Below are 25,227 nucleotides of genomic sequence, written 5' to 3' on the forward strand. Positions count from 1 at the left end.
TATATTATATATTATATATTATAGTTGAGGCTGTTAATGTTTGTTTTCTTGCTAGAGTTGAAAGTCAACATTTTTTTTCTTTTTCCCCTTCTACCTCACACTTTCTCTTTTTCCCTTTTCCCCTCCACTAATTTCCTGTTATTTTCATTTTCCTTTGTATTTTATATTCTGATAAACTAATAAAAAAATTTGATACCAAATTGCCAAGTGTTTTTCACATCAAGAAAAATAATGGCTTCTTTTTTTTCTTTAAAAAAATCTTGTCGACAGCAGAATACAACTAATATTGTATCTCATCCATCTTTTTGAAATACCGTATATACTTGAGTATAAGCCGACTCGAGTATAAGCCGAGACCCCCAATTTCACCCCCAAAAACTGGAAAAAGTTATTGACTCGAGTATAAGCCGATCCGCCATTCTGCAAGCCTCTGCCGCCAGCAGAGGCTCGATCCGCCATGCAAGCCTGAATACACAGGAATACCCTGTGTGGCCGCGGCTCGTCGGCAGGTCTCCGTTCCTCCTGCCGACCTTTGGGGAGGTTTGGGCGCCTCCCCAAACCTCCCCAAACCTCGGCAGGTCTCCGTTCCTCCGCGCAGACCTGCCGACCTTTGGGGAGGTTTGGGCGCCTCCCCAAACGTCCCCAAACCTCGGCAGGTCTCCGTTCCTGTTTGGGGAGCTTTGGGCGCCTCCCCAAACCTCGGCAGGTCTCCGTTCCTCCGCGCAGACCTGCCGACCTTTGGGGAGGTTTGGGCGCCTCCCCAAACGTCCCCAAACCTCGGCAGGTCTCCGTTCCTGTTTGGGGAGGTTTGGGCGCCTCCCCAAACCTCCCCAAACCTCGGCAGGTCTCCGTTCCTGTTTGGGGAGGTTTGGGCGCCTCCCCAAACCTCCCCAAACCTCGGCAGGTCTCCGTTCCTCCGCACAGACCTGCCGACCTTTGGGGAGGTTTGGGCGCCTCCCCAAACGTCCCCAAACCTCGGCAGGTCTCCGTTCCTGTTTGGGGAGGTTTGGGCGCCTCCCCAAACCTCCCCAAACCTCGGCAGGTCTCCGTTCCTCCGCGCAGACCTGCCGACCTTTGGGGAGGTTTGGGCGCCTCCCCAAACGTCCCCAAACCTCGGCAGGTCTCCGTTCCTGTTTGGGGAGCTTTGGGCGCCTCCCCAAACCTCCCCAAACCTCGGCAGGTCTCCGTTCCTCCGCGCAGACCTGCCGACCTTTGGGGAGGTTTGGGCGCCTCCCCAAACGTCCCCAAACCTCGGCAGGTCTCCGTTCCTGTTTGGGGAGGTTTGGGCGCCTCCCCAAACGTCCCCAAACCTCGGCAGGTCTCCGTTCCTCCGCGCAGACCTGCCGACCTTTGGGGAGGTTTGGGCGCCTCCCCAAACGTCCCCAAACCTCGGCAGGTCTCCGTTCCTGTTTGGGGAGGTTTGGGCGCCTCCCCAAACCTCCCCAAACCTCGGCAGGTCTCCGTTCCTCCGCGCAGACCTGCCGACCTTTGGGGAGGTTTGGGCGCCTCCCCAAACGTCCCCAAACCTCGGCAGGTCTCCGTTCCTGTTTGGGGAGGTTTGGGCGCCTCCCCAAACGTCCCCAAACCTCGGCAGGTCTCCGTTCCTCCGCGCAGACCTGCCGACCTTTGGGGAGGTTTGGGCGCCTCCCCAAACGTCCCCAAACCTCGGCAGGTCTCCGTTCCTGTTTGGGGAGGTTTGGGCGCCTCCCCAAACGTCCCCAAACCTCGGCAGGTCTCCGTTCCTCCGCGCAGACCTGCCGACCTTTGGGGAGGTTTGGGCGCCTCCCCAAAGGTCCCCAAACCTCGGCAGGTCTCCGTTCCTGTTTGGGGAGGTTTGGGCGCCTCCCCAAACGTCCCCAAACCTCGGCAGGTCTCCGTTCCTCCGCGCAGACCTGCCGACCTTTGGGGAGGTTTGGGCGCCTCCCCAAACGTCCCCAAACCTCGGCAGGTCTCCGTTCCTGTTTGGGGAGGTTTGGGCGCCTCCCCAAACGTCCCCAAACCTCGGCAGGTCTCCGTTCCTCCGCGCAGACCTGCCGACCTTTGGGGAGGTTTGGGCGCCTCCCCAAACGTCCCCAAACCTCGGCAGGTCTCCGTTCCTGTTTGGGGAGGTTTGGGCGCCTCCCCAAACCTCCCCAAACCTCGGCAGGTCTCCGTTCCTCCGCGCAGACCTGCCGACCTTTGGGGAGGTTTGGGCGCCTCCCCAAACGTCCCCAAACCTCGGCAGGTCTCCGTTCCTGTTTGGGGAGGTTTGGGCGCCTCCCCAAACGTCCCCAAACCTCGGCAGGTCTCCGTTCCTCCGCGCAGACCTGCCGACCTTTGGGGAGGTTTGGGCGCCTCCCCAAACGTCCCCAAACCTCGGCAGGTCTCCGTTCCTGTTTGGGGAGGTTTGGGCGCCTCCCCAAACCTCCCCAAACCTCGGCAGGTCTCCGTTCCTCCGCGCAGACCTGCCGACCTTTGGGGAGGTTTGGGCGCCTCCCCAAACGTCCCCAAACCTCGGCAGGTCTCCGTTCCTGTTTGGGGAGGTTTGGGCGCCTCCCCAAACCTCCCCAAACCTCGGCAGGTCTCCGTTCCTCCGCGCAGACCTGCCGACCTTTGGGGAGGTTTCGGCGCCTCCCCAAACGTCCCCAAACCTCGGCAGGTCTCCGTTCCTGTTTGGGGAGGTTTGGGCGCCTCCCCAAACGTCCCCAAACCTCGGCAGGTCTCCGTTCCTGTTTGGGGAGGTTTGGGCGCCTCCCCAAACCTCCCCAAACCTCGGCAGGTCTCCGTTCCTCCGCGCAGACCTGCCGACCTTTGGGGAGGTTTGGGCGCCTCCCCAAACGTCCCCAAACCTCGGCAGGTCTCCGTTCCTGTTTGGGGAGGTTTGGGCGCCTCCCCAAACCTCGGCAGGTCTCCGTTCTTCCTGCCGACCTTTGGGGAGGTTTGGGCGCCTCCCCAAACCTCCCCAAACCTCGGCAGGTCTGCGCGGAGGAACGGAGACCTGCCGAGGTTTGGGGAGGTTTGGGGAGGCGCCCAAACCTCCCCAAACAGGAACGGAGACCTGCCGAGGTTTGGGGAGGTTTGGGGAGGCGCCCAAACCTCCCCAAAGGTCGGCAGGTCTGCGCGGAGGAACGGAGACCTGCCGAGGTTTGGGGAGGTTTGGGGAGGCGCCCAAACCTCCCCAAACAGGAACGGAGACCTGCCGAGGTTTGGGGACGTTTGGGGAGGCGCCCAAACCTCCCCAAAGGTCGGCAGGTCTGCGCGGAGGAACGGAGACCTGCCGAGGTTTGGGGACGTTTGGGGAGGCGCCCAAACCTCCCCAAACAGGAACGGAGACCTGCCGAGGTTTGGGGACGTTTGGGGAGGCGCCCAAACCTCCCCAAAGGTCGGCAGGTCTGCGCGGAGGAACGGAGACCTGCCGAGGTTTGGGGAGGTTTGGGGAGGCGCCCAAACCTCCCCAAACAGGAACGGAGACCTGCCGAGGTTTGGGGACGTTTGGGGAGGCGCCCAAACCTCCCCAAAGGTCGGCAGGTCTGCGCGGAGGAACGGAGACCTGCCGAGGTTTGGGGACGTTTGGGGAGGCGCCCAAACCTCCCCAAACAGGAACGGAGACCTGCCGATGTTTGGGGACGTTTGGGGAGGCGCCCAAACCTCCCCAAAGGTCGGCAGGTCTGCGCGGAGGAACGGAGACCTGCCGAGGTTTGGGGAGGTTTGGGGAGGCGCCCAAACCTCCCCAAACAGGAACGGAGACCTGCCGAGGTTTGGGGACGTTTGGGGAGGCGCCCAAACCTCCCCAAACAGGAACGGAGACCTGCCGAGGTTTGGGGACGTTTGGGGAGGCGCCCAAACCTCCCCAAAGGTCGGCAGGTCTGCGCGGAGGAACGGAGACCTGCCGAGGTTTGGGGAGGTTTGGGGAGGCACCCAAACCTCCCCAAACAGGAACGGAGACCTGCCGAGGTTTGGGGACGTTTGGGGAGGCGCCCAAACCTCCCCAAAGGTCGGCAGGTCTGCGCGGAGGAACGGAGACCTGCCGAGGTTTGGGGAGGTTTGGGGAGGCGCCCAAACCTCCCCAAACAGGAACGGAGACCTGCCGAGGTTTGGGGACGTTTGGGGAGGCGCCCAAACCTCCCCAAAGGTCGGCAGGTCTGCGCGGAGGAACGGAGACCTGCCGAGGTTTGGGGAGGTTTGGGGAGGCGCCCAAAGCTCCCCAAACAGGAACGGAGACCTGCCGAGGTTTGGGGACGTTTGGGGAGGCGCCCAAACCTCCCCAAAGGTCGGCAGGTCTGCGCGGAGGAACGGAGACCTGCCGAGGTTTGGGGACGTTTGGGGAGGCGCCCAAACCTCCCCAAACGTCGGCAGGTCTGCGCGGAGGAACGGAGACCTGCCGAGGTTTGGGGACGTTTGGGGAGGCGCCCAAACCTCCCCAAAGGTCGGCAGGTCTGCGCGGAGGAACGGAGACCTGCCGAGGTTTGGGGAGGTTTGGGGAGGCGCCCAAAGCTCCCCAAACAGGAACGGAGACCTGCCGATGTTTGGGGACGTTTGGGGAGGCGCCCAAACCTCCCCAAAGGTCGGCAGGTCTGCGCGGAGGAACGGAGACCTGCCGAGGTTTGGGGACGTTTGGGGAGGCGCCCAAACCTCCCCAAACAGGAACGGAGACCTGCCGAGGTTTGGGGACGTTTGGGGAGGCGCCCAAACCTCCCCAAACAGGAACGGAGACCTGCCGAGGTTTGGGGACGTTTGGGGAGGCGCCCAAACCTCCCCAAAGGTCGGCAGGTCTGCGCGGAGGAACGGAGACCTGCCGAGGTTTGGGGAGGTTTGGGGAGGCGCCCAAACCTCCCCAAACAGGAACGGAGACCTGCCGAGGTTTGGGGACGTTTGGGGAGGCGCCCAAACCTCCCCAAAGGTCGGCAGGTCTGCGCGGAGGAACGGAGACCTGCCGAGGTTTGGGGAGGTTTGGGGAGGCGCCCAAACCTCCCCAAACAGGAACGGAGACCTGCCGAGGTTTGGGGACGTTTGGGGAGGCGCCCAAACCTCCCCAAAGGTCGGCAGGTCTGCGCGGAGGAACGGAGACCTGCCGAGGTTTGGGGAGGTTTGGGGAGGCGCCCAAAGCTCCCCAAACAGGAACGGAGACCTGCCGAGGTTTGGGGACGTTTGGGGAGGCGCCCAAACCTCCCCAATGGTCGGCAGGTCTGCGCGGAGGAACGGAGACCTGCCGAGGTTTGGGGACGTTTGGGGAGGCGCCCAAACCTCCCCAAACGTCGGCAGGTCTACGCGGAGGAACGGAGACCTGCCGAGGTTTGGGGACGTTTGGGGAGGCGCCCAAACCTCCCCAAAGGTCGGCAGGTCTGCGCGGAGGAACGGAGACCTGCCGAGGTTTGGGGAGGTTTGGGGAGGCGCCCAAACCTCCCCAAACAGGAACGGAGACCTGCCGAGGTTTGGGGAGGTTTGGGGAGGCGCCCAAACCTTCCCAAACGTCGGCAGGTCTGCGCGGAGGAACGGAGACCTGCCGAGGTTTGGGGAGGCGCCCAAACCTCCCCAAAGGTCGGCAGGAGGAACGGAGACCTGCCGAGGTTTGGGGAGGTTTGGGGAGGCGCCCAAACCTTCCCAAACGTCGGCAGGTCTGCGCGGAGGAACGGAGACCTGCCGAGGTTTGGGGAGGCGCCCAAACCTCCCCAAACGTCGGCAAGTCTCCGTTCCTCCGCGCCCTGCCTGCCTGCTTCTTTCCGCTGCGGAAAGAAGCAGGCAGGCAAGGCGCGGAGTTTGGGGAGGTGCGCGCGCACCTCCCCAAACCTCCCCAAACTTCGGCAGGTCTCGGACGGCGGTGGCTTGGGAGAGGTGCGGGCGATCCCGGAAGCACCAAAGCCTCGGCCGCGCACAAGTCCTCGGTAAGTTTTTTTTGTTGACTGGAGTATAAGCCGAAGTGGAATTTTTCAGCCCAAAAAGTGGGCTGAAAAATTCGGCTTATACTCAAGTATATACGGTAAATCTGATCTGGTCAAGATATATCAGTTTTATTAAAAAGCCACTTATTCTCCTTGAGTGTTTTGCAGTAAAGATCTTACAATCTAGTTTGCCAAAGAAATACCTATTTTGATTATTTGGAGGAGTCAAATCTTTCTAAATCAACATAAATCAATTTCTGTGGGGAGTTCTTCATGCTTCTGAATTTCATTCATTACCTGATTTAAAGGTTTAGCCAAAATTCCTTCAAATGTCCTATGACAGGGGTGTCAAACTCAATTTCATTGAGGGCCGCATCAACATTGCAATTGCCCTCAGGGGGCCGGGTGGGTAAGGCCAGGGTGGGCGTGGCCTACTGGGTGGGCGTGGCTAGTGTGTATGGCCTACTGGGTGGGCGTGGCCAGCTCTACATTGTTCGCATCAAGGGTGCCTATGGGGGCCTGGGCAGGAGTGGGACAGATCTGAGGGTCTCTGGCAGAAGGAGGGTCTCTGGGCCAGGGCCAAGGCAGTGGGGGCCGTTCCCTCACTGTTTCCAGGATGGCTTCGCGGGCCACATGAAACCACTTCGCCGGCCGGATCTGGCCCCCGGGCCTTGTGTTTGACATGTCTGTCCTATAATATATTGCAGAAGTACCCTAAGATCCTGGCACTTAATTAAACTTCAGGTTTTAATTGACAGTTTTTCTCATCTACAATTGTAGATTAAGAAATTCTTTTAATTGTTTTGTATTTTTTAAGCATTCTTCAATCTTTCTCAGATCAGTTGTTTGTTAATTATAAAATCTGGAATAATAACTCACAAATTGCTACATCTCTTGTAGATTTGGTACCTTGTCAAAGAGATGCAATTGTTTTCTCCTTACAAAACTTTTTCCTCTTTTTTTCTCCTTGTTCACCCCACCTACCCTCTTCCCTTCTACTAACAGTAGCAGCAATGGAACTTGAACTTTTTATTGTCACATTACTATTCAGCTTTTCATACCTTATAGGATATTTTTTTTTAAAAGTCAACTGAGCAAGGTCAGAACACATAAAAAGAAATAGAAGAAAAAGCTGCATTTTGTCCACAGCCTTGGAAAAAACTCCAAAATACATGCTTTGGTGCCAGTGCTCAGAGTATTCAGAACAGCTATTTCAAGCTTGTAATATTTGTTGTTCAGGACATTTTAGCACAAGACTATTTTGTGCAAATTAATCCACCGTTAATAAAATAACCTTACCTAAATAAATTCTGTTGCTAATGATCAAATATTTTTCTATAAATATGTTCTTAAAATTTTCAGATTATTTTTACAGCTGAATTGGTGATATGGATTAAGGTTAGCTCTTTGTGACTAAGTGATTTAGATGTTTATTCACAGAAAATAACTAATGTTAACATTGAAAAAGCCATAATGAATGTAGGATTACACGTAAGGAAAATTATCACTTTACCATACCTTCAAAAAACCAAGAAAGTGAAAGAAAAATAGGAGGGAGAAGAAAAATGCAAGGAAGTAATGAATGAAATAAAAGCAATTGTTTCTAAGGAATCTGCAGAATTTGTGATAAAAATGTTAAAAAATAAAGTTATCAGAGAAAACTTAATGTTACTGAAGAAAAACTGAAACAGGCTAAAGGAAAGTGAGCAATGTAGGGAAATTGAAAGAAAATTAGAGAAATACAAGTAAAAATACAGGAATATCAATCATAAACTCATCAATCATCAAAATATGGAAACAATATTTTTACACCCAAAATATAAATGTAGAATATAAAGATGAATATTAAAATGAGAAAAAGGAGACTTTAATAATTATTAGTACCATACACAATAATAAATGGGAGATCAATGCATTCTTGATCTCATTCTTGATCTCATATCACTTATTTTACCATCAGCAATTAAAATATATTAAGCACACACCTCTGTCTTTTTGTGCACACTGAAAGACATTCTGTGAACTGTTGTAAAACAGATGTTAAACTCTTGGATAATTGAAGGGTATAAACTATTGAAGTCAAGAAGCAAAATGAACTTGTCATAAAAACCTAAAACAAGAGACAAATTTCTATTATAATATGTAACTCTACAGAAATGTCCAATAATAAAATTTCTGATAATTTTATTAAGATTCTTCAAAGCATGGGTGTTCATTCTTTTGGCTTGCCTGAGCCACATTGAGTGAAGAGGAATTCTTCATATATATCAGGGGTGTCAAACTCGCAACGTCACATGATGTGTCACGACGTATAGCGACCTTTTTTTCCATTGCTAGCAATAGGGTGGGCGCAGTTTCAGCATGACGCATCCGGCCCATGGGCCGGCAATTTGACACCCCTGATATATGTGGTCTTTGGCCACATATAAAATATATAATCACATAATAATGTTAAGTTTACAATTGTGTGGTGCCATACTACTAGTTATCCAGGGCCGCATGCCGCCCCTGGACCAAATTGGATACACCTGCTTTAGTTAAAAAAAAAAGTAGGTAAAGCGGACTTTACCTATACACCTATATTTAAAGCAACAGTTAAAATAATCAATTTTCAGTGGTTGCATACCAACCTCTACATATGTAGCAATAAAATAGAGCCTTGGTGGAGCAGTGGGCTAATGCCTCCTTAAGTAACACCAGCTGCCTGCAATTAGTGCAGGTTCGCATCCCACCAGGCTCAAGGTTGACTCAGCCTTCCATCCTTCCAAGGTAGGTAAAATGAGGACCCAGATTGTTGGGGGCAATTAAGCTGACTTTGTAATAATGCCGCTTGGGGTGTGTGTGAAAGCCCTAATAAGCAGGCATATACATAGAATGAAGGCTACTGCTAAGCTTGTAAGCCGCCCTGAGTCTTCGGAGAAGGGCGGGATACAAATGGAATTCAAATAAAATAAATAAAATAAAATAAAAGTGCCAATTCACTATCTGTATTTCACTATTTCAAAGACTGTAATTCAGGGGTGTCAAACTGCCGGCCCATGGACCGGAAGCCGCACCCACCCCATTCCCGGCAATGGCAAAACTGTCCCAATACGTTGCACGATGTCATGTGATATCGCGGGTTTGACATGTCTGCTGTAATTTCATCTCAAAAGATACAGCTTTTGGATTCTTCAGAATGGCACCAAAATTGAAATATAAGAATGAAAAATCTGTTTTAGGGGAACTGTGCATACATAAACACTAATACATTGAAAGTTATAAGCAACCACTGTAAACATCCTAATATATATTATTAAATAAATATAACATATGTGTAATGTAACACTATGCATGATGTAATGGTCAAACTTACCAACTTTTGGTTCCAAAACTAAACCTCCTGAATATGCTGCCTTTTTTCGTCCTATTTTTGATTTATTCTGATCATTTTCCAAATCTTCATCTTCTTCCAACTTATGAGACATAAGAACAGGACAAAATGTAAACTCTAATTCTAGCTAAATACATTCAAGGAAATATTTTAAAAAGGAGATTATTTGGCTAATAAAGGTCTATATGATAAAATGGAATGGATTAATTGGATCAACCATGTTTTTCCACATTAACATATTCAGACTATTTTAAAAATTCTAGAAACCCTGGCTTCCTACAGTTCCACACCAAAGTCATTGATTAAATGGTTCCGGAAAGATAATACAGTAATCTGTAATGGTGGCCAAAATATGATGAGCTCAAACAAGCGAGTATCAATGTTCAAGACTGAGTCTGAACTAATTCTTATTAATTGACTAAATTATCAAGAACTTCTGATTAGCTTTCAGCAAATGAACACCATCTGAGAAAAAATACTTACATGCTTCTGCTTTTTAAACAGCTGTTTATCAGGCACAATATAATCTTTTTCATAAAATGCATGGAGAAGCAAGTATTCATTGCGCTCAGCTCGTCCACCCATCAGTGTCCTGGACTGAAAAAAATTAAAACAGAAAAAGAGCCACACAGGATAACCTAAAACACAGGTTAAAATGTCAAAAATGGTATTATTTCATCTGTATTTCAAATGTCTAACTTGCCATTTTGTTTCTATTCTTTTCAGTAAAACAAAGAAAGTAACAACATATTAGCTTAATCTGGCTCAGTCCATCATCCTACATTAAAAATTTCCTTTAGTGTCAGAAATGTACTGTAATGCCCAAACTATTCTATTTGTATCTATCGTACTAAAAATAAACTACCTTTCATAAATGAGATTGTACATCCAACTGAATTATAATTGAGATGACTGAATAATTAAAAAGCAAAAGGCTTACCATAACATTGCCAGCAATATTTGTAATTTGTAAGGCTAGCGGAAGAACATTAAGTTCACACATAATTTGTAAAATGTACTTAGAATCTTTCCATGTTTCTTCTAGCATATGAAGTAAATGATGAGAATCGCTACAATAAAGGGGTGGGGGAGGGAGAGAGAGAGAGAGAGGCAATTTTAATAAATTCCCACATATTTTTGTGAATATACATAAGCCTAAATCTAATGAAAGCCCAATTTTTTAAAAAAAAATATCACTTTCAACCACCTGAAGGAATAGTTACTTCTCTTAATTTAGGATAACTAAGAGGACCCCTAAACAAGGAAAACATTATTTAGAAACTGTCTGTAAAATTATCTGCACAAAAGTATTACTATCTCCCCAACATAAACTTGAACATAATCAAGACAAACATCTTCTGCTTACTTTTTTATGTTTTACAACAAAATACAAATTTTAAGTTAATGTTAAGAGAAACAAAGAAATAGAAAACTGAAAAACATAAAAGGATAGAAAACAAGAAAAAAGCAAAACATAAAGTGATTTTCAATATAATTTGTTGTTGTTGTTAGTTGCGAAGTCGTGTCCGACCCATCGCGACCCTATGGACAATGTTCCTCCAGGCCTTTTTGTCCTCTACCATCTTCTGGAGTCCATTTAAGCTCATGCCTACTGCTTCAGTGACTCCATCCAGCCACCTCATTCTCTGTCGTCCCCTTCTTCTATTGCCCTCAATCTTTCCCAGCATTAGGCTCTTCTCCAGTGAGTCATTCCTTCTCATTAGGTGGCCAAAGTATTTGAGTTTTAGCTTCAGGATCTGACCTTCTAAAGAGCAGTCAGGGTTGATCTCCTCTAGGACTGACCGGTTTGATCGCCTTGCAGTCCAAGGGACTCGCAGGAGTCTTCTCCAGCACCATAGTTCAAAGGCTTCAATTCTTTGGCACTCAGCCTTTCTTATGGTCCAGCTTTCACTGCCATACATTGCAACTGGGAAGACCATGGCCTTGACTATACGCACTTTTGTTGACAGGGTGATATCTCTGCTTTTTAGTGTGCTGTCTAGATTTGCCATGGCTTTCCTCCCCAGGAGCAAGCGTCTTTTAATTTCTTGACTACAGTCCCCATCTGCAGTGATCTTGGAGCCCAGGAAAATAAAATCTGTCACTACCTCCATTTCTTCCCCATCTATTTGCCAGGAATTGAGAGGGCCAGATGCCATGATCTTGGTTTTCTTAATGTTTAGTTTCAACCCAACTTTTGCACTCTCCTTCTTCACTCGCAACAAGAGGCTCTTTAGTTCCTCTTCACTTTCTGCCATTAGAGTGGTATCATCTGCATATCTTAGGTTGTTGATGTTTCTTCCGGCAATCTTAATTCCAACTTTTGATTCACCTAGCCCTGCCTTTCTCATGATGTGCTCTGCATATAAGTTAAATAGGCAAGGCGACAGTATACAGCCTTGCCGGACTCCTTTCCCAATTTTGAACCAATCAGTGCTTCCGTGTCCAGTTCTCACTGTTGCTTCTTGGCCCGCATATAGATTTCTCAAGAGACAAATAAGATGGTCTGGTATGCCCATCTCTTTAAGGACTTGCCAGAGTTTGTTATGATCCACACAATCAAAGGCTTTAGCATAGTCAATGAAGCAGAAGTAGATGTTTTTCTGGAACTCTCTAGCTTTCTCCATGATCCAGCGTATGTTAGCAATTTGATCTCTAGTTCCTCTGCCTCTTCGAAATCCTGCCTGTACTTCTGGTAGTTCTCGATCCACATACTGCTGGAGTCTAGCTTGTAGAATTTTAAGCATAACTTTACTAGCATGAGAAATGAGTGCAATGGTGCGATAGTTTGAACATTCTTTGGCACTGCCTTTCTTTGGAATTGGAATGTAAACTGATCTTTTCCAATCCTGTGGCCACTGTTGAGTTTTCCAAATTTGCTGGCAAATTGAGTGTAGCACTTTTACTGCATCGTCTTTTAAGATTTTGAATAGCTCAGCTGGAATACTGTCACCTCCACTAGCTTTGTTGTTGCTCAGCTTTTCTAAGGCCCACTTCACTTCACATTCTAGGATGTCTGGCTCGAGGTCAGTGACCACCTCATTGTGATTATCAGGGACATTAAGCTCATTCTTGTATAGTTCTTCTGTGTAATTTTGCCACCTCTTCTTAATCTCTTCTGCCTCTGTTAGGTCCCTGCCATTTTGGTCCTTTATCATGCCCATTTTTGCATTAAACGTTCTCTTCATCTCTCCAATTTTCTTGAAAAGATCTCTGGTCCTCCCTATTCTATTGTTTTTTTCTATTTCTTTGCATTGTTCATTTAAGAAGGCATTCTTATCTCTTCTAGCTATTCTTTGGAATTTAATTGGGCATATCTTTCTTTTTCTCCCTTGCCTTTCGCTTCCCTCCTTTCCTCAGCTATTTGCAAAGCTTCCTCAGACAGCCATTTTGCTTTCTTGCATTTCTTTTTCTTTGGGATGGTTTTGGTTGCTACCTGTTGTACAATGTTGCGAACCTCTGTCCATAATTCTTCAGGCACTCTATCAGATCTAATTCCTTGAATCTATTTGTCACCTCTACTCTATATTGAACAGGGATATGATTTAATTCATACCTGACTGGCCTAGCACTTTTCCCTACTTTCTTTAATTTAAGCCTAAACTTTGCAACAAGAAGCTCATGGTCTGAGCCACAGTCAGCTCCTGGTCTTGTTTTTACTGACTGTATAGAGCTTCTCCATCTTTGGCTGCAGAGCATATAGTCAATCTGATTTCTGTGTTGACCGTCTGGTGATGTCCATGTGTAAAGCCGTCTCTTGGGTTGTTGGAAAAGAGTGTTTGCTATGACCATCATATTCTCTTGACAAAATTCTATCAGCCTGTGCCCTGCTTCATTTTGTACTCCAAGGCCAAACTTGCCTGTTATTCCAGTTATCTTTTGGCTTCCTACTTTAGCATTCCAATCTCCCATGATGATAAGGACATCATTTTTGGGTGTTAGTTCTATAAGGTGCTGTAGGGCTTCATAGAACCGGTCAATTTCATCCTCTTCAGCACTGGTGGTTGGGGCATAGACTTGGACTACTGTGATATTGAATGGTTTGCCTTGGATTCGAACTGAGATCATTCTGTCATTTTGAGGGTTGTATCCCAGTATTGCTTTTCCTACTTTTTTATTGACTATGAAGGCTACTCCATTTCTTCTGAGGGATTCTTGCCCGCAGTAGTATACCTGATGGTCATCTGAATTAAATTCATCCATTCCTGTCCATTTTAGTTCGCTGATACCTAAGATGTCGATGTTTAGTCTTGTCATCTCTTGTTTGACCACGTCCAGCTTTCCTTGATTCATGGATCTTACATTCCAGGTTCCTATGGAGAAAGAATCTTTACAGCATCGGACTTTCCTTTCACCACCAGACATATCCACAGCTGAGCGTCCTTTCGGCTTTGGCCCAGTCGCTTCATTCTTTCTGGTGCTACTAGTACTAGCCCTCTGCTCTTCCCCAGTAGCATATTGGACGCCTTCCGACCTGAGGGGCTCATCTTCCAGCGTCATATCGTTTTGCCTTTTGGTACTGTCCATAGGGTTTTCATGGCAAAGATACTGGAGTGGGTTGCCATTTCCTTCTCCAGTGGATCACGTTTTGTCAGAACTCTCTGCTATGACCTTTCCGTCTTGGGTGGCCCTGCACGGCATAGCTCATAGCTTCATTGAATTACGCAAGCCCCTTCGCCACGACAAGGCAGTAATCCATGAAGGGGTTTCAATATAATACTTATATTTTATACTCTTTCTCTAAGGTTACATCAAAGTTTTCTTCTTTCCACAATCTATCCTTCCTAATAATCAAACCCATAAATTGCAAGTGCATTTTTTTCAGCAAAAAGTTCATAAGGGATCTTCTTCTTACTTTTATATAAGACCTTTATTAGTGCTAGTAGAGATATTCCTACTGTACTGCCAAGCAAGAATTTTAAAAAGGCTCTTTTGAGCCAATGGAAGCTATTGTCAAGTTTTATGGAAGTGTATAGAGTTAGGGAGGCGGTGGCTCAGTGGGTTAGGACACTGTGCTCGTCGATCAGAAGGTCGGCAGTTTGGCGGGTCGAATCCCAAGTGCCGCGTAACAGAGTGAGCGCCTGTTACTCGTCCCAGCTTCTGCCAACCTAGCAGTTTGAAAGCACGTAAAAAATGCAAGTAGAAAAATAGGGACCACTACGGTGGGAAGGTAACAGCGTTCCATGCGCCTTTGGCGTCTAGTCATGCCGGCCACATGACCACGGATCCTCGGACAAGCGCTGGCTCTTCGGCTTTGAAATGGAGATGAGCACTGGCCCCTAGAGTTAGAAACGACTAGCACGCATGTGCGGGGGAACCTTTACCTTTACCTTTATAGAGAGTTATTTTCCAGGAAGATATCCCAATTCTGAGTAATTTACCATTCTCCTCCAGTAACCACTCCCCTCAGGACTGTCCTCAGACTGATACAGCTTTAAACCTGTCTCCAATGACATTAATGGGCAATCAAAAGTCACTACCTCCAGTCAGTTTCTCTCTTTTCCTTTGACACCAGAGGTGTCAATCTCACAACGTCACATGAGGTGTCACGACATATTGTGACTTTTTTTCCACTGCAGGCAATGGGATGGGTGCAGTTTCACCATGACGCATCCGGCCCGCGGGCCGGCAGTTTGACACCCCTGCTCTAAGACATTCAAATACCACAGGGAAACTGCTACAGAGGTCAGAACATCTCTTAGAAGGTTCCTCATGACTGCTAATGCTTGTGGCTTTGCCTTTTGAACCAATCATTGTTTTATCCACTGCTTACAGCTGAGTGATTTTATGATGAATATCCATACCAGGGGTGAGTAATTAATTTTCCCAAGGGGCCACATGAGAAACTGGGATTGTTGTAGAGGAAAGGTACCGCCACCCTGGGATTTGTACAGAGACAACCAAAGGGCCAGATGTGGCCTTTGGGCTGTAAAATGCCCAGATCTGATCCAGACTCATACCTGTACATATTTCGGATTTCTTCAGCTGGAATTGTTACTCTTTCTGTTTTTAAAATCTGACTGACAAGTTCAGACAAGTGGTAACTTTTACAATGAATCAACTCTTTTGCTGAAATTTCTACATCACAAACCATTCGACCACAAGTTGCATTCTTCTCAGCAAATCCACTACGACCCTTGACAAAGAAGGAAAAAATATACATATATAAAGAGCTTGTTACAAAAAGATTTGTGTTCTGAGCCAGTTGCCATAGTTTACATAAATTACAAATGACTCTCTAGGTCAATAAATTATCTGAATTGTCATCTGTCACAACACTGAAGAGAAAAATGTATGGTTAACAAACAACTATAATTTATGTTTTTGGTTCCATAGTCCAACAGGAAGCGTTTCTATCATTATTTTTCATGAAATAAAATATATTTACTGTGAGTAATCTTAAATATACCCTATGTTCCAAGAAGAATTTGAGCATACCAATAAGCACTGAATCATTCAAAACTCAAATATTGTAATGACCCTTTGCAGGCAATAAGTGCATCACAGATGAAACCATACAATTTTTCTTACTGAACATTAGGAAAAATTGCTACTCCTATTACTACTTTGAAGGTGAGACACAGCCACATACAGATAGTCCTCGACCTACGACAATTGAGCCCAAAATTTCTGTTGCAAAGTGAATCACTGCAATTGTTGTTAGTAACACAGTTGTTAAGTGAATCTGGCTTCCCTTTTGACTTTGCTTGTCAGAAGGTTGCAAAAGGTGATCACATGATCCCGGGACACTGCAACCATCATAAATATAAACCAGTTGCCAAGTGTCATGGGGTCATAACCATGGGGATGCTGCAAGGGTCATAAGTGTGAAAAAGGGTCATAAGTCACTTTTTTCACTTTGAACAGTCACTCAATGAACTGTTGGAAGGCAAAGACTACCTGTATACAGTTTTCATTTCTTCAGACCAAGAACTACTGCTGCAGTCAAAAAAATGTTGCCCTCTGATACCTTAAGTTTCATAAATGATACAGAAAAAGCAGACAGCATGACAATTATTTCACTACAAATATATATATATGTATGTTTGTGTAAGTGTGTGTATGGGTACTATATCTGCCAAATCTATTCACAGAAATCTTTAAGTAATTATTCTGGATACAAGTAGTCCTTGATTTACGACAGGTCACTTAGCGACCATTTGAAGTTACGACAGACACCTTTAAAGTCCTTACGACCCAGTCCTGAATTTATGTCCATTGCAGCAGCCCTGCAATTGTTCACTCTTTACAACCAACCATGCCCACCACTTATTTCCCCCCATCCTGCCCCACCGGGTCCCCAGAGGCACTGGGTCTGCTCTGCAACCCTACCGGGTTCACATGCTGCTCCTACCCCCCACTTCTCCCATCATCAATCTCTCAACTTTTGAAGATCTCCAGAACTGAGGAGGTTGGGGTAGGGAAGGAAGACACTCCGTTGCTGGGCCACATGGCACAATCCCACAAGTGGCCGTTCTTTTCCAAGTGAAAAATAACACTGCTGAAGCTTTTGGTTTTACTTTCATCACTGCAAGCTAGTCTTAGCTATCCCAGCATTAATAAGAAGGATTTCTTCTCCTCACTAGAGCTAGGCTTAGCTTCCTCAGCGTTAGCTATACTAGTTTCATGCCAGCGCAATCAAAGTTGGGGAGCTAAGTCTAGCCCTAGCAAAAAGAATCCTCCTGGTTTTCCTTTCACTGTTAAAACTAGGAAGCTAAGGCTAACTCTAGCAAGGAGAAGAAATCCTCCTAGGTTTCATTCACTCCCAGGGGGTTGGACTTGATGACCTCCAAGGTGCCTTCCAACATTGCTGTTGTTGTTGTTGTTATTAATGCTGGGGAAGTGAAGGCTAGCCTCTAGCAATGAAAGGAAACCAGGGAGGACTCCTTCTCTCTAGGGCTAGCCTTAGCTCCCCTACAAGTAGCGGTGCTAGCATAAAGCTAGCATAGGTAATACTGGGGGAGCTTAGGCTAGCATCTAGGGCCATGGTGACGAACCTATGGCCACCTTTTCGCTTTAGGCCTCTGCCGCCGTGTACAAAACAAAAAAGGTTCAATCAATCAATCAATTTCAACTTCTCACGGGAAAAAAAAAAAAGTCCTCACAAAGTTTGAATTCATTGATTGAACTTTAGTCCCACCCGGTCTGCCTTTACCACTGCAGCCATGCCAACCCAAGAGGCCACGCCCACCTTTGGCCACACCCACCCAAAGGGCCACGCCCACCTGGCACCCGACGATACATAAGTGGGTTTTGGGTTGCAGTTTGGGCATTCGGTCTCTAAAAGGTTTGCCATCACTGATCTAGGGCTAGCATCTAACTAATGCTGGGGGAACTTGGGCTAGCACACAGGTCTGCAACCCGCGGCTCCGGAGCCGCATGCAGCTCTTTCAGCCGTCTCCTGCGGCTCCCAGTCCTCTGCCATGTGCAGCCCAAAAAAAAAGTGGGACTAAAAAAGTTCAAGCAATCAATTCAAATATGCAGCGTAGGTGCATATCTCACCTTGGCTCCACTCTTCAGTCAAACCCTGTTCTGCACATGCATGCCATGTACACACATGTGCACACATTTTTTTGCGGCTCCCAGTTTTTCCTTTTGTGAGGGAACCGGTTCCGAGTGGCTCTTTCACTGTTTCAGGTTGCTGACCCCTGGGCTAGCATCTAGCATTGGTGGATGAAAGAAAAACCGAAAGCTTCACCAGTGTTATTTTTCACTCAGAAAACTGTGGCTGCTTGAGGGATTGTGCCATATGGTACAGCAATGGAGTGGCCTGTCCTTCCTTCCCTACACTGACCTCCTAAGCTCTGCAGATCTTCGAAAAGCTAAGTGTATGATTGTAATGAGATTGGGAAAGAGACCCAAGTGGCTATGGGGACCTCCAAGGGGTGGGAAGAGGAGCATGAGATATCTCAAGGGGTGGGAGTTGGCTTTGGGAGGTTAGAGTCTCCCCAACCCTTGAGGCAACTCATGCTCCACTTAATGGCCTGTGTGTTTATTTAAGGAATGCATTGGGGAGAGCAGGAATAGGAGATCATTAAGTTAAGTGGTTTATTCAATTTATTTGTTAAATTTATTTGCCAGCTATCTCACTGTGGGACTAGTCTAGGTGACTTACAATAATAAAAAGAAAACAAATGAAAGGAGTGTAAATAGAACAAAAGTACAATAATTGGAACCTACAAAATGAACGATGAAAAATGAACACAATAAAAATACATCAATGACGTTCACTTAACGGCCCTCTCAACTATCAACTATAATGTCAGGTTCTATTACTGTTGCAGCTGCAGGACTATATGTATAGCAAATTATGAATTATATAGAATGTTTTTTTAATGGAACAAGCACTAGTGGCTGGATGATTCTTCCCTCTATCACATTCCCCAATCCCACTTCAAAAGATTTAGGGAAACTCTGACACAAATTTGGAATATAAACAAAACTTCCAAGGAGAAATAAAGCAAAGTAGCATTAGTGATACATCTGCTTGCATTACATTAGATATACAGGTGGTGCACATTCAACTCAGGAACCATTCAAACTTACGATGAAAATGGAACAAGTGATAGTTACTATTGGCCAACAGAGTTCTGGCTATCACAGCATCCCCATGATCGGGTCATGTGATTGTCATCCGAGTTGGCACCCAGCTCACGATTAAGACATTGTAATGAGCTAAACTCACGTGATTGCAATTTCCAACATATCCTGTCAATTTCCCACAAGCAAAGTCAATGGTGAAGCCAGCTGTTTTATGTTGTAGTTACATGATATCCATGGTTAACAAGGCAATCAAGACTGCCAGCACTGCTGTTGCTAAGTGGCATGATCACATGACATCACCCTCTTTGACTTTATTTAGTAATGACAATGTAATGCAGCAGTTAAAATAACTCATTTTTAATCATGTAAAGCAGTTTAGATGTAAGTAGCGTTTTACCCCAAGTTTTGGCATGTTTGATCTCCTTAGTCGACCTATCTTGGACCAATGAGGAACTTTGCAAAAGTTAATTCTCTGGAGGAGAAGCTCCAGATCAAAACCATAAATATTATGACCCTGAAAAAGAAAGAATGAATAAATGAATGAATGCCCAGAATAATTTGCTCAATATATTCAGTACAAAACTATACAGATGATAAGTGTCTATAGTATTTTATTTTATTATTATTATTTTTATTATTTGGATTTATATACCGCCCCTCTCCCGAAGGACTCGGGGCGGTGTACAGGGCAATTAAAACACTATATACAACACATAATATACAAAAATTAAAACAAATTAAACCAAGTAGCCCTAAACAATAAAACACGTTCTAAAATTTAAAATTTAAAATCTAAAATCCCAGTCCCTCAGTCCAGGCCGGCAAGTTCAAATAGCCAAGTCTTCAGGTCGTGGCGAAAAGAGCAAAGGTCGGGAGCCATCCGGAGCTCAACAGGGAGCTGATTCCAGAGGGCAGGCGCGCCCACAGAGAATGCTCTCCCCCTGGGGGCCGCCTGTCGAAATTCCCTGACTGACGGCACCCTGAGGAGGCCCTCCCTGTGGGAGTGCACAGGACGATGGGAAGTTAACACCGGCAAAAGGTACTCCCGTAAATAATCCGGGCCCATGCCATTTAGGGCTTTATAGGTCATCACCAGCACCTTGAAGACAACTGGAAGCCAATGCAGCTCGTGGAGCAGAGGTGTTACATGGGAGTATTGGGAGACCTCCATCACAACTCGCGCGGCCGCATTCTGCACCAGCTGGAGCCTCCGAGTGGTATTCAAGGGCAGCCCCATGTAGAGAGCGTTGCAGTAGTCTATCCAAGAGGTCACGAGCGCATGAGTGACTGTGCGTAGGGCATCTCGGTCCAAATAGGGCCGCAACTGGCGCACCAGGCGAACCTGGGCAAAAGCCCCCCTGGTCACAGCTCCTATATGATGTTCTAAACTGAGCTGTGAGTCAAGGACACCCAGGTTGCGAGCCCTATCTACGGGGGGGTAACACCTCACCCCCTATAGACAAAGATGGAATAGAGTGGGCAACCCGAGATGCCGGTATGCACAGCCACTCGGTCTTGTCAGGATTTAGACGAAGCCTGTTCCAGACCCTCACCGCCTCCAGGCAACGGGACACCACGTCGAGGGCATCACCAGGTTGATCTGGGGTGGAAATAAAAAGCTGGGTATCATCAGCGTACTGATGATACCCCACCCCAAAACCACGAATGATCTCACCCAGCGGCTTCATACAGATGTTGAACAGAAGGGGAGAGAGGACTGACCCCTGAGGGACTCCACAAATGAGAGGCCTCGAGGCCGACCTCTGCCCCCCTGCCAACACCGACTGCGAACGACCCAGGAGGTAGGAGGAGAACCACTGTAAAACAGTGCCACCCACTCCCAACCCCCTGAGGCGCCGCAGTAGGATACCATGGTTGATGGTATCAAAAGCCGCTGAGAGGTCTAATAGGACTAGGACAGAGGAGCAACCCCTGTCCCAAGCCCGCCAGAGATCATTCACCAGTGCGACCAATGCCGTCTCCGTGCTGTACCCAGGCCTAAAGCCCGATTGGTAGGGGTCCAGATAATCCGCTTCCTCCAAGAACAGAGGAAGCTGATGTGCCACCACACTCTCAACAACCTTCACTAAAAAGCGAAGGTTGGAGACCGGATGATAGTTGTTCAAAATGGCCGGGTCCAGGGCAGGCTTCTTGAGGAGGGGCCTCACCACTGCCTCCTTCAAGGCGGCAGGGAAGCTACCCTCTCTCAAAGAAGCAGTTATTACCGCCTGGAGCCAGCCTTGTGTCCCCTCCCAAGCTGCATAAACCAGCCAGAAGAGGCACGGGTCCAATAAACACATGGTGGAACTCAGCCTCCCCATGATCTTGTCCACTTCTTCCGGAGTCACAGGATCAAATTCTTCCCAAGTAATGTTCCCAAGACCGCTCGATTCCCCATCGTCAGACTCTGCCCAGTCGGAGTCCAAGCCGGCCTGAATCTGAGCGATTTTATCCGCCAGATATTGACTAAACTCCTCAGCACGACCCTGCAGGGGCTCCTCCCTCACCTCCTGATTCAGGAGGGAGCGAGTCACCCCGAACAGGGCGGCCGGGCAATTATCTGCGGACGCGATGAGGGCAGCGAAGTAATTAGACTTCACTGCCTCCATCGCTGCGAGATAAGACCTCGTGAAGGTTCTTAACCGCAATCGATCAGACTCAGAACCGGCTGGACCTCCAACAGCTCTCTAGGCTCCATCTCTGACGCTTCATCTCCCGGAGCTCCACGGAGAACCATGGTGCCCGCCGGGATCTGCGCCGGGTCAGGGGCCGCATGGGAACAACGTGGTCGAGTGCCTCCGTGGCCGCCCTTTCCCAGGCTTCCACTAAGGCATCGACCGGGCTGTGAGCGAAGATGGCAGGCACAGATCCAAGTGCCTCCTGGAACCTTTTTGAAGGCTTGCTTCAAAAAGAACAGAACTAGGGTCTACATAGCATAGGCATATCATTCTCTCTAAAATCAATTCTTTCTTACCAAAACCACTTTATATTCAGCAATAAAAGTAATGGTGGAATTTTACTAACATAACAAGAGAGGGATGCATTTAGTTTTGGAATTTTTTCTATAGTTCCATTCAGAGTCAAGGGGAAAGAAGATGGTGGCACTCTTAAAATGGAAGACCTGACAACATTACAAACTACTACCATGTTTCCCCAAAAGTAAGAACTACCCCAAAAATAAGCCCTAGCTTGATTTTTGAGGGTGGGCCTAATATACGCCATACCCCCAAAATAAGCCCTAGTTTGGGGGTGAGGCACACGCCTAAAAATCAAGCTAGAGCAAGGGTGGGGGTGGAGCTGCCCCACGCGCCCTGCACCCACTTAACAGGCCTCCTATGAATCGACACCTGCCCTTCCTTGCAGGCCCACTTCTTTTGTGTTGTCCCCCGACCTGCATTTCGTCGTCAGAGGCCTTTCCGGAAGGCCTCTGCAGCCGAGAACCGAGCTACGGATTGAATCCGAAATGCAGAATGAAACTGCTCCTTCGGCCACAGAAGAAGTGGGCCAGATGGGTGGGGCTGCAGGTGCCGCCACCGCGGAGTAGAAAAGACACCCCTCAAAAATAAGACCTGGTCCCTCTTTGGAAACAAAAATAAAAATAAGACCGAGTCTTATTTTCAGGGAAACATGATACCTAACTGGTTCTTCCATAGGGATATATACAGTCCCTGGTTCTAGTGCATTTTCAAACTCTTTCTTTGGTCAGCTTTCACACACACACATTTACACACATATATCAAATTTGTCCCTTTCTGTTGTATTTTTGGAGAATTATTTTGCAAATGGGGGAAGAGTCCTAACCCTTTCACAAAATGTCCTTTCAACATTTATGTTGAAAGGAATCTGTATTTTTCAGTTAATGGAAAAACATGTGTGCAAATACATATGATTTCTGTCTCCTCTTATTGCATTGTAAATACACACCGGAAAGCATACAACAGGCTATATATATGCTTTTTTAACACACTCTTTCCTTTGCTTCTCCCCTTGCATTAAGAATAAAAATAGAGTAATTGAGATCAAGGCAAAACAACCGAATAAAAACTGATCAAATAGTGAACGAGAAAGTCTTTTTCCCCCCTGAACATTTCACGAAAGCTGGAAAACAGCAGTTTGATTATCCCAATCCAAATGCTTGAAATGCTTAGTCGCTTCTTCCCTGAACAAGGCGGTTAAAAGGGAGCAGGGAATCTGCAAGAGAAAGAGTGGGGCTTCTTGCCTGCTTGCTTGCTTGATAGAAACTGGATCTTTTAAAAAGCAGCCATCTCATCTATATATTCATTCACAGGTACTATGTCTGTGATTAGCAGGGTAACAGACATAGTCCAAATCCCCATATTTCTAATGCGATGGGAAGACAGTGCTGGCGATTGTTCCTTCTCTAAGGAGCAACCTCCTTTCATTCACTAGCTAGAATATTTTCGCCAAAATATTTCTCAATATTTTGAGAAATCCAGCCATCAAAAATAGGGAAAAGATCATTACAGACAGAGTTTACTTACCACAATAACATCTGGATCAATTTTATGAATCTTTGCCAGAAGAAAACCCAGTAGCGTCCTTTCTGTTGTGGCAATTTCTATTTTGCCATTCTAAACAAAATTAACAAAAACTCATTACTACCCCAGAAATTAAAATGATTTTTAAAAATCTATTTATTGTAATCCCACACTTATCTTCTGGAACTAGTATCACTAAAACATAGATAACTAAATTCAGAAATCCATACTAGATTACAACAGAATACTTAATTATGCAAAGTCCTAACTACCCATTTATTTATTTATTAAATGTATAATTTTGTTTCTGGTTGCTTGATAATCAAGGCTGCTTACAATAGCTATAATACAAAATGCAGGAAAAACAATGGCATAGCCAAAATACAGATAAATGTCAAACATCAAATAAAAAAGAAATAAACAATTAAAATGAACAAAAGTGGCAAGATGCACTTTTAACAACATGCTAAATACTGGGAGAGTGGGGAACAAAAATCAGGTGATTCTAGCCTAATTTTACTTATAAAAGCTCACAGGGTTATTTTTATCCAGACCTTCTTGGTCAATACAGCCTACCTCATAGGATTGTTGTGGGGAGAAACAAAGGACCAAATGCTGTGTATACCACTAAGTGCCCAAATGAAAGAGGGATATTAAAAATAAACAAATAAATAAATAATAAGATAGGAAGTCCCATAGATTGGGCATAAGCTGTTTCCTGCATTGAAGGTCAGTAAAGATAATCTAAATTGTGCCCAGCAAGCAGCTGGTAGCTAGCGCAGATCTTTCAGTATAGGAAGTATACAATTCTAGTACTCTTTACCCATCAACAGCTTCTCTATTGCAGGGCTTTTCAACCAGTGGTACGGGTACCACCTGCAGTACATTGGCAGCTGGCAGGTGGTACGCGGCCATCCTAGAAAAGTGGTAGTGGGGGAGGGGAATGAGCTGAACCGGTGGCAGCACCGCACAAGCCTAAGCAAGAGATGGCTGGAGCTAGGCGACTGGTGGTACTCGGATGCTGCCATATCCTAAAAGTGGTACAATGGGTGAAAAGGTTGAAAAGCCCTGGTCTATTGCATTTTGTACCAGACTCTGATACGAATTCTGGCCTCTTAACAGCCACCAGATATAGAAAACCCTACAATTAAGACGGGATGTAACCAAGGCATATATACCTATCACTCTTGTTTCACTCACTGTAACTGTGTAATTGCCTTGTGCTCAAGGAAGCATTAAACATATTATTTACTTAGCAAATTTATATGCCACCATCTTAAGCAAATTACTCTGGTTGGCTCACACAAAAAAGCAGTAAAGATGGCATAAATAACAAATGCAACAAACTTAATAAAATAAGAACAGAAAATACAATCACACATTCATCAATATTAGGCTCCAAGAAGAACCTGGCCTAATGCCTGTGTGAAAAGCCAGGTGTTTTCAGCCTTCTGGAAGACCAACAGGGTTGCCGCCCTCTGACACTCTGATGGAAAGCTGTTTCACAGGGCAGAACCTGCAGTGGAGAATGCATATCTCCTGAGCCCCACAAGATGGCACTATTTCAGTGATGGTACTGGTTTCTCTTAAGCAAGGGGCCAATCCTAGACTAGATGTTTTAAACAGACAAAAAAGGCAAGTGTGGTAAACAAGTAGTGCTCTCATTTCTCTGTAAATTCTGTACACATCTATAAGGTAGAAGGAACCTATATGGAACTGATCATTACTGAGGTTCTTTCATGCTTTCAGTGCATCCAGAGAACAGACGAGCATTTTCTATCGGGGAATCTGCCTCAAGAGTCATACAGAAGGATATTAAATAAGCCTAAAAGGAGGCCCCATTTTGTATTTAATCTAATTATTATGAAAAGTCCTCCATATGCAACTGGTGTCTAACTCTCATCTGCTTCATTGCTACAGTAAACCAAGCAATCTTTTCAACATTACTAGAAAA

The 25,227-nt window shown here is 46.5% G+C and overlaps 1 protein-coding gene across 1 annotated transcript in view; it reads right to left on the reverse strand.

Moving 5' to 3' along the window:
* The window catches only part of POLA1 (DNA polymerase alpha 1, catalytic subunit), a 267,117-nt gene that overhangs the window by 208,692 nt on the left and 33,198 nt on the right, over positions 1-25,227 (reverse strand). Inside the window, exons 18-24 of the mRNA XM_083361916.1 lie at positions 23,277-23,366; positions 19,172-19,288; positions 15,192-15,367; positions 10,172-10,301; positions 9,715-9,828; positions 9,214-9,313; positions 7,844-7,968 (exon numbers count right to left, since the gene is read on the reverse strand). Of these exons, the coding sequence (XP_083218042.1) occupies positions 7,844-7,968; positions 9,214-9,313; positions 9,715-9,828; positions 10,172-10,301; positions 15,192-15,367; positions 19,172-19,288; positions 23,277-23,366 (852 nt within the window). The remainder of the gene's footprint in view (positions 1-7,843; positions 7,969-9,213; positions 9,314-9,714; positions 9,829-10,171; positions 10,302-15,191; positions 15,368-19,171; positions 19,289-23,276; positions 23,367-25,227) is intronic.

This window comes from Vipera ursinii, assembly GCF_947247035.1.
Source record: "Vipera ursinii genome assembly, chromosome: 4".
Classification (NCBI taxonomy): domain Eukaryota; kingdom Metazoa; phylum Chordata; class Lepidosauria; order Squamata; family Viperidae; genus Vipera; species Vipera ursinii.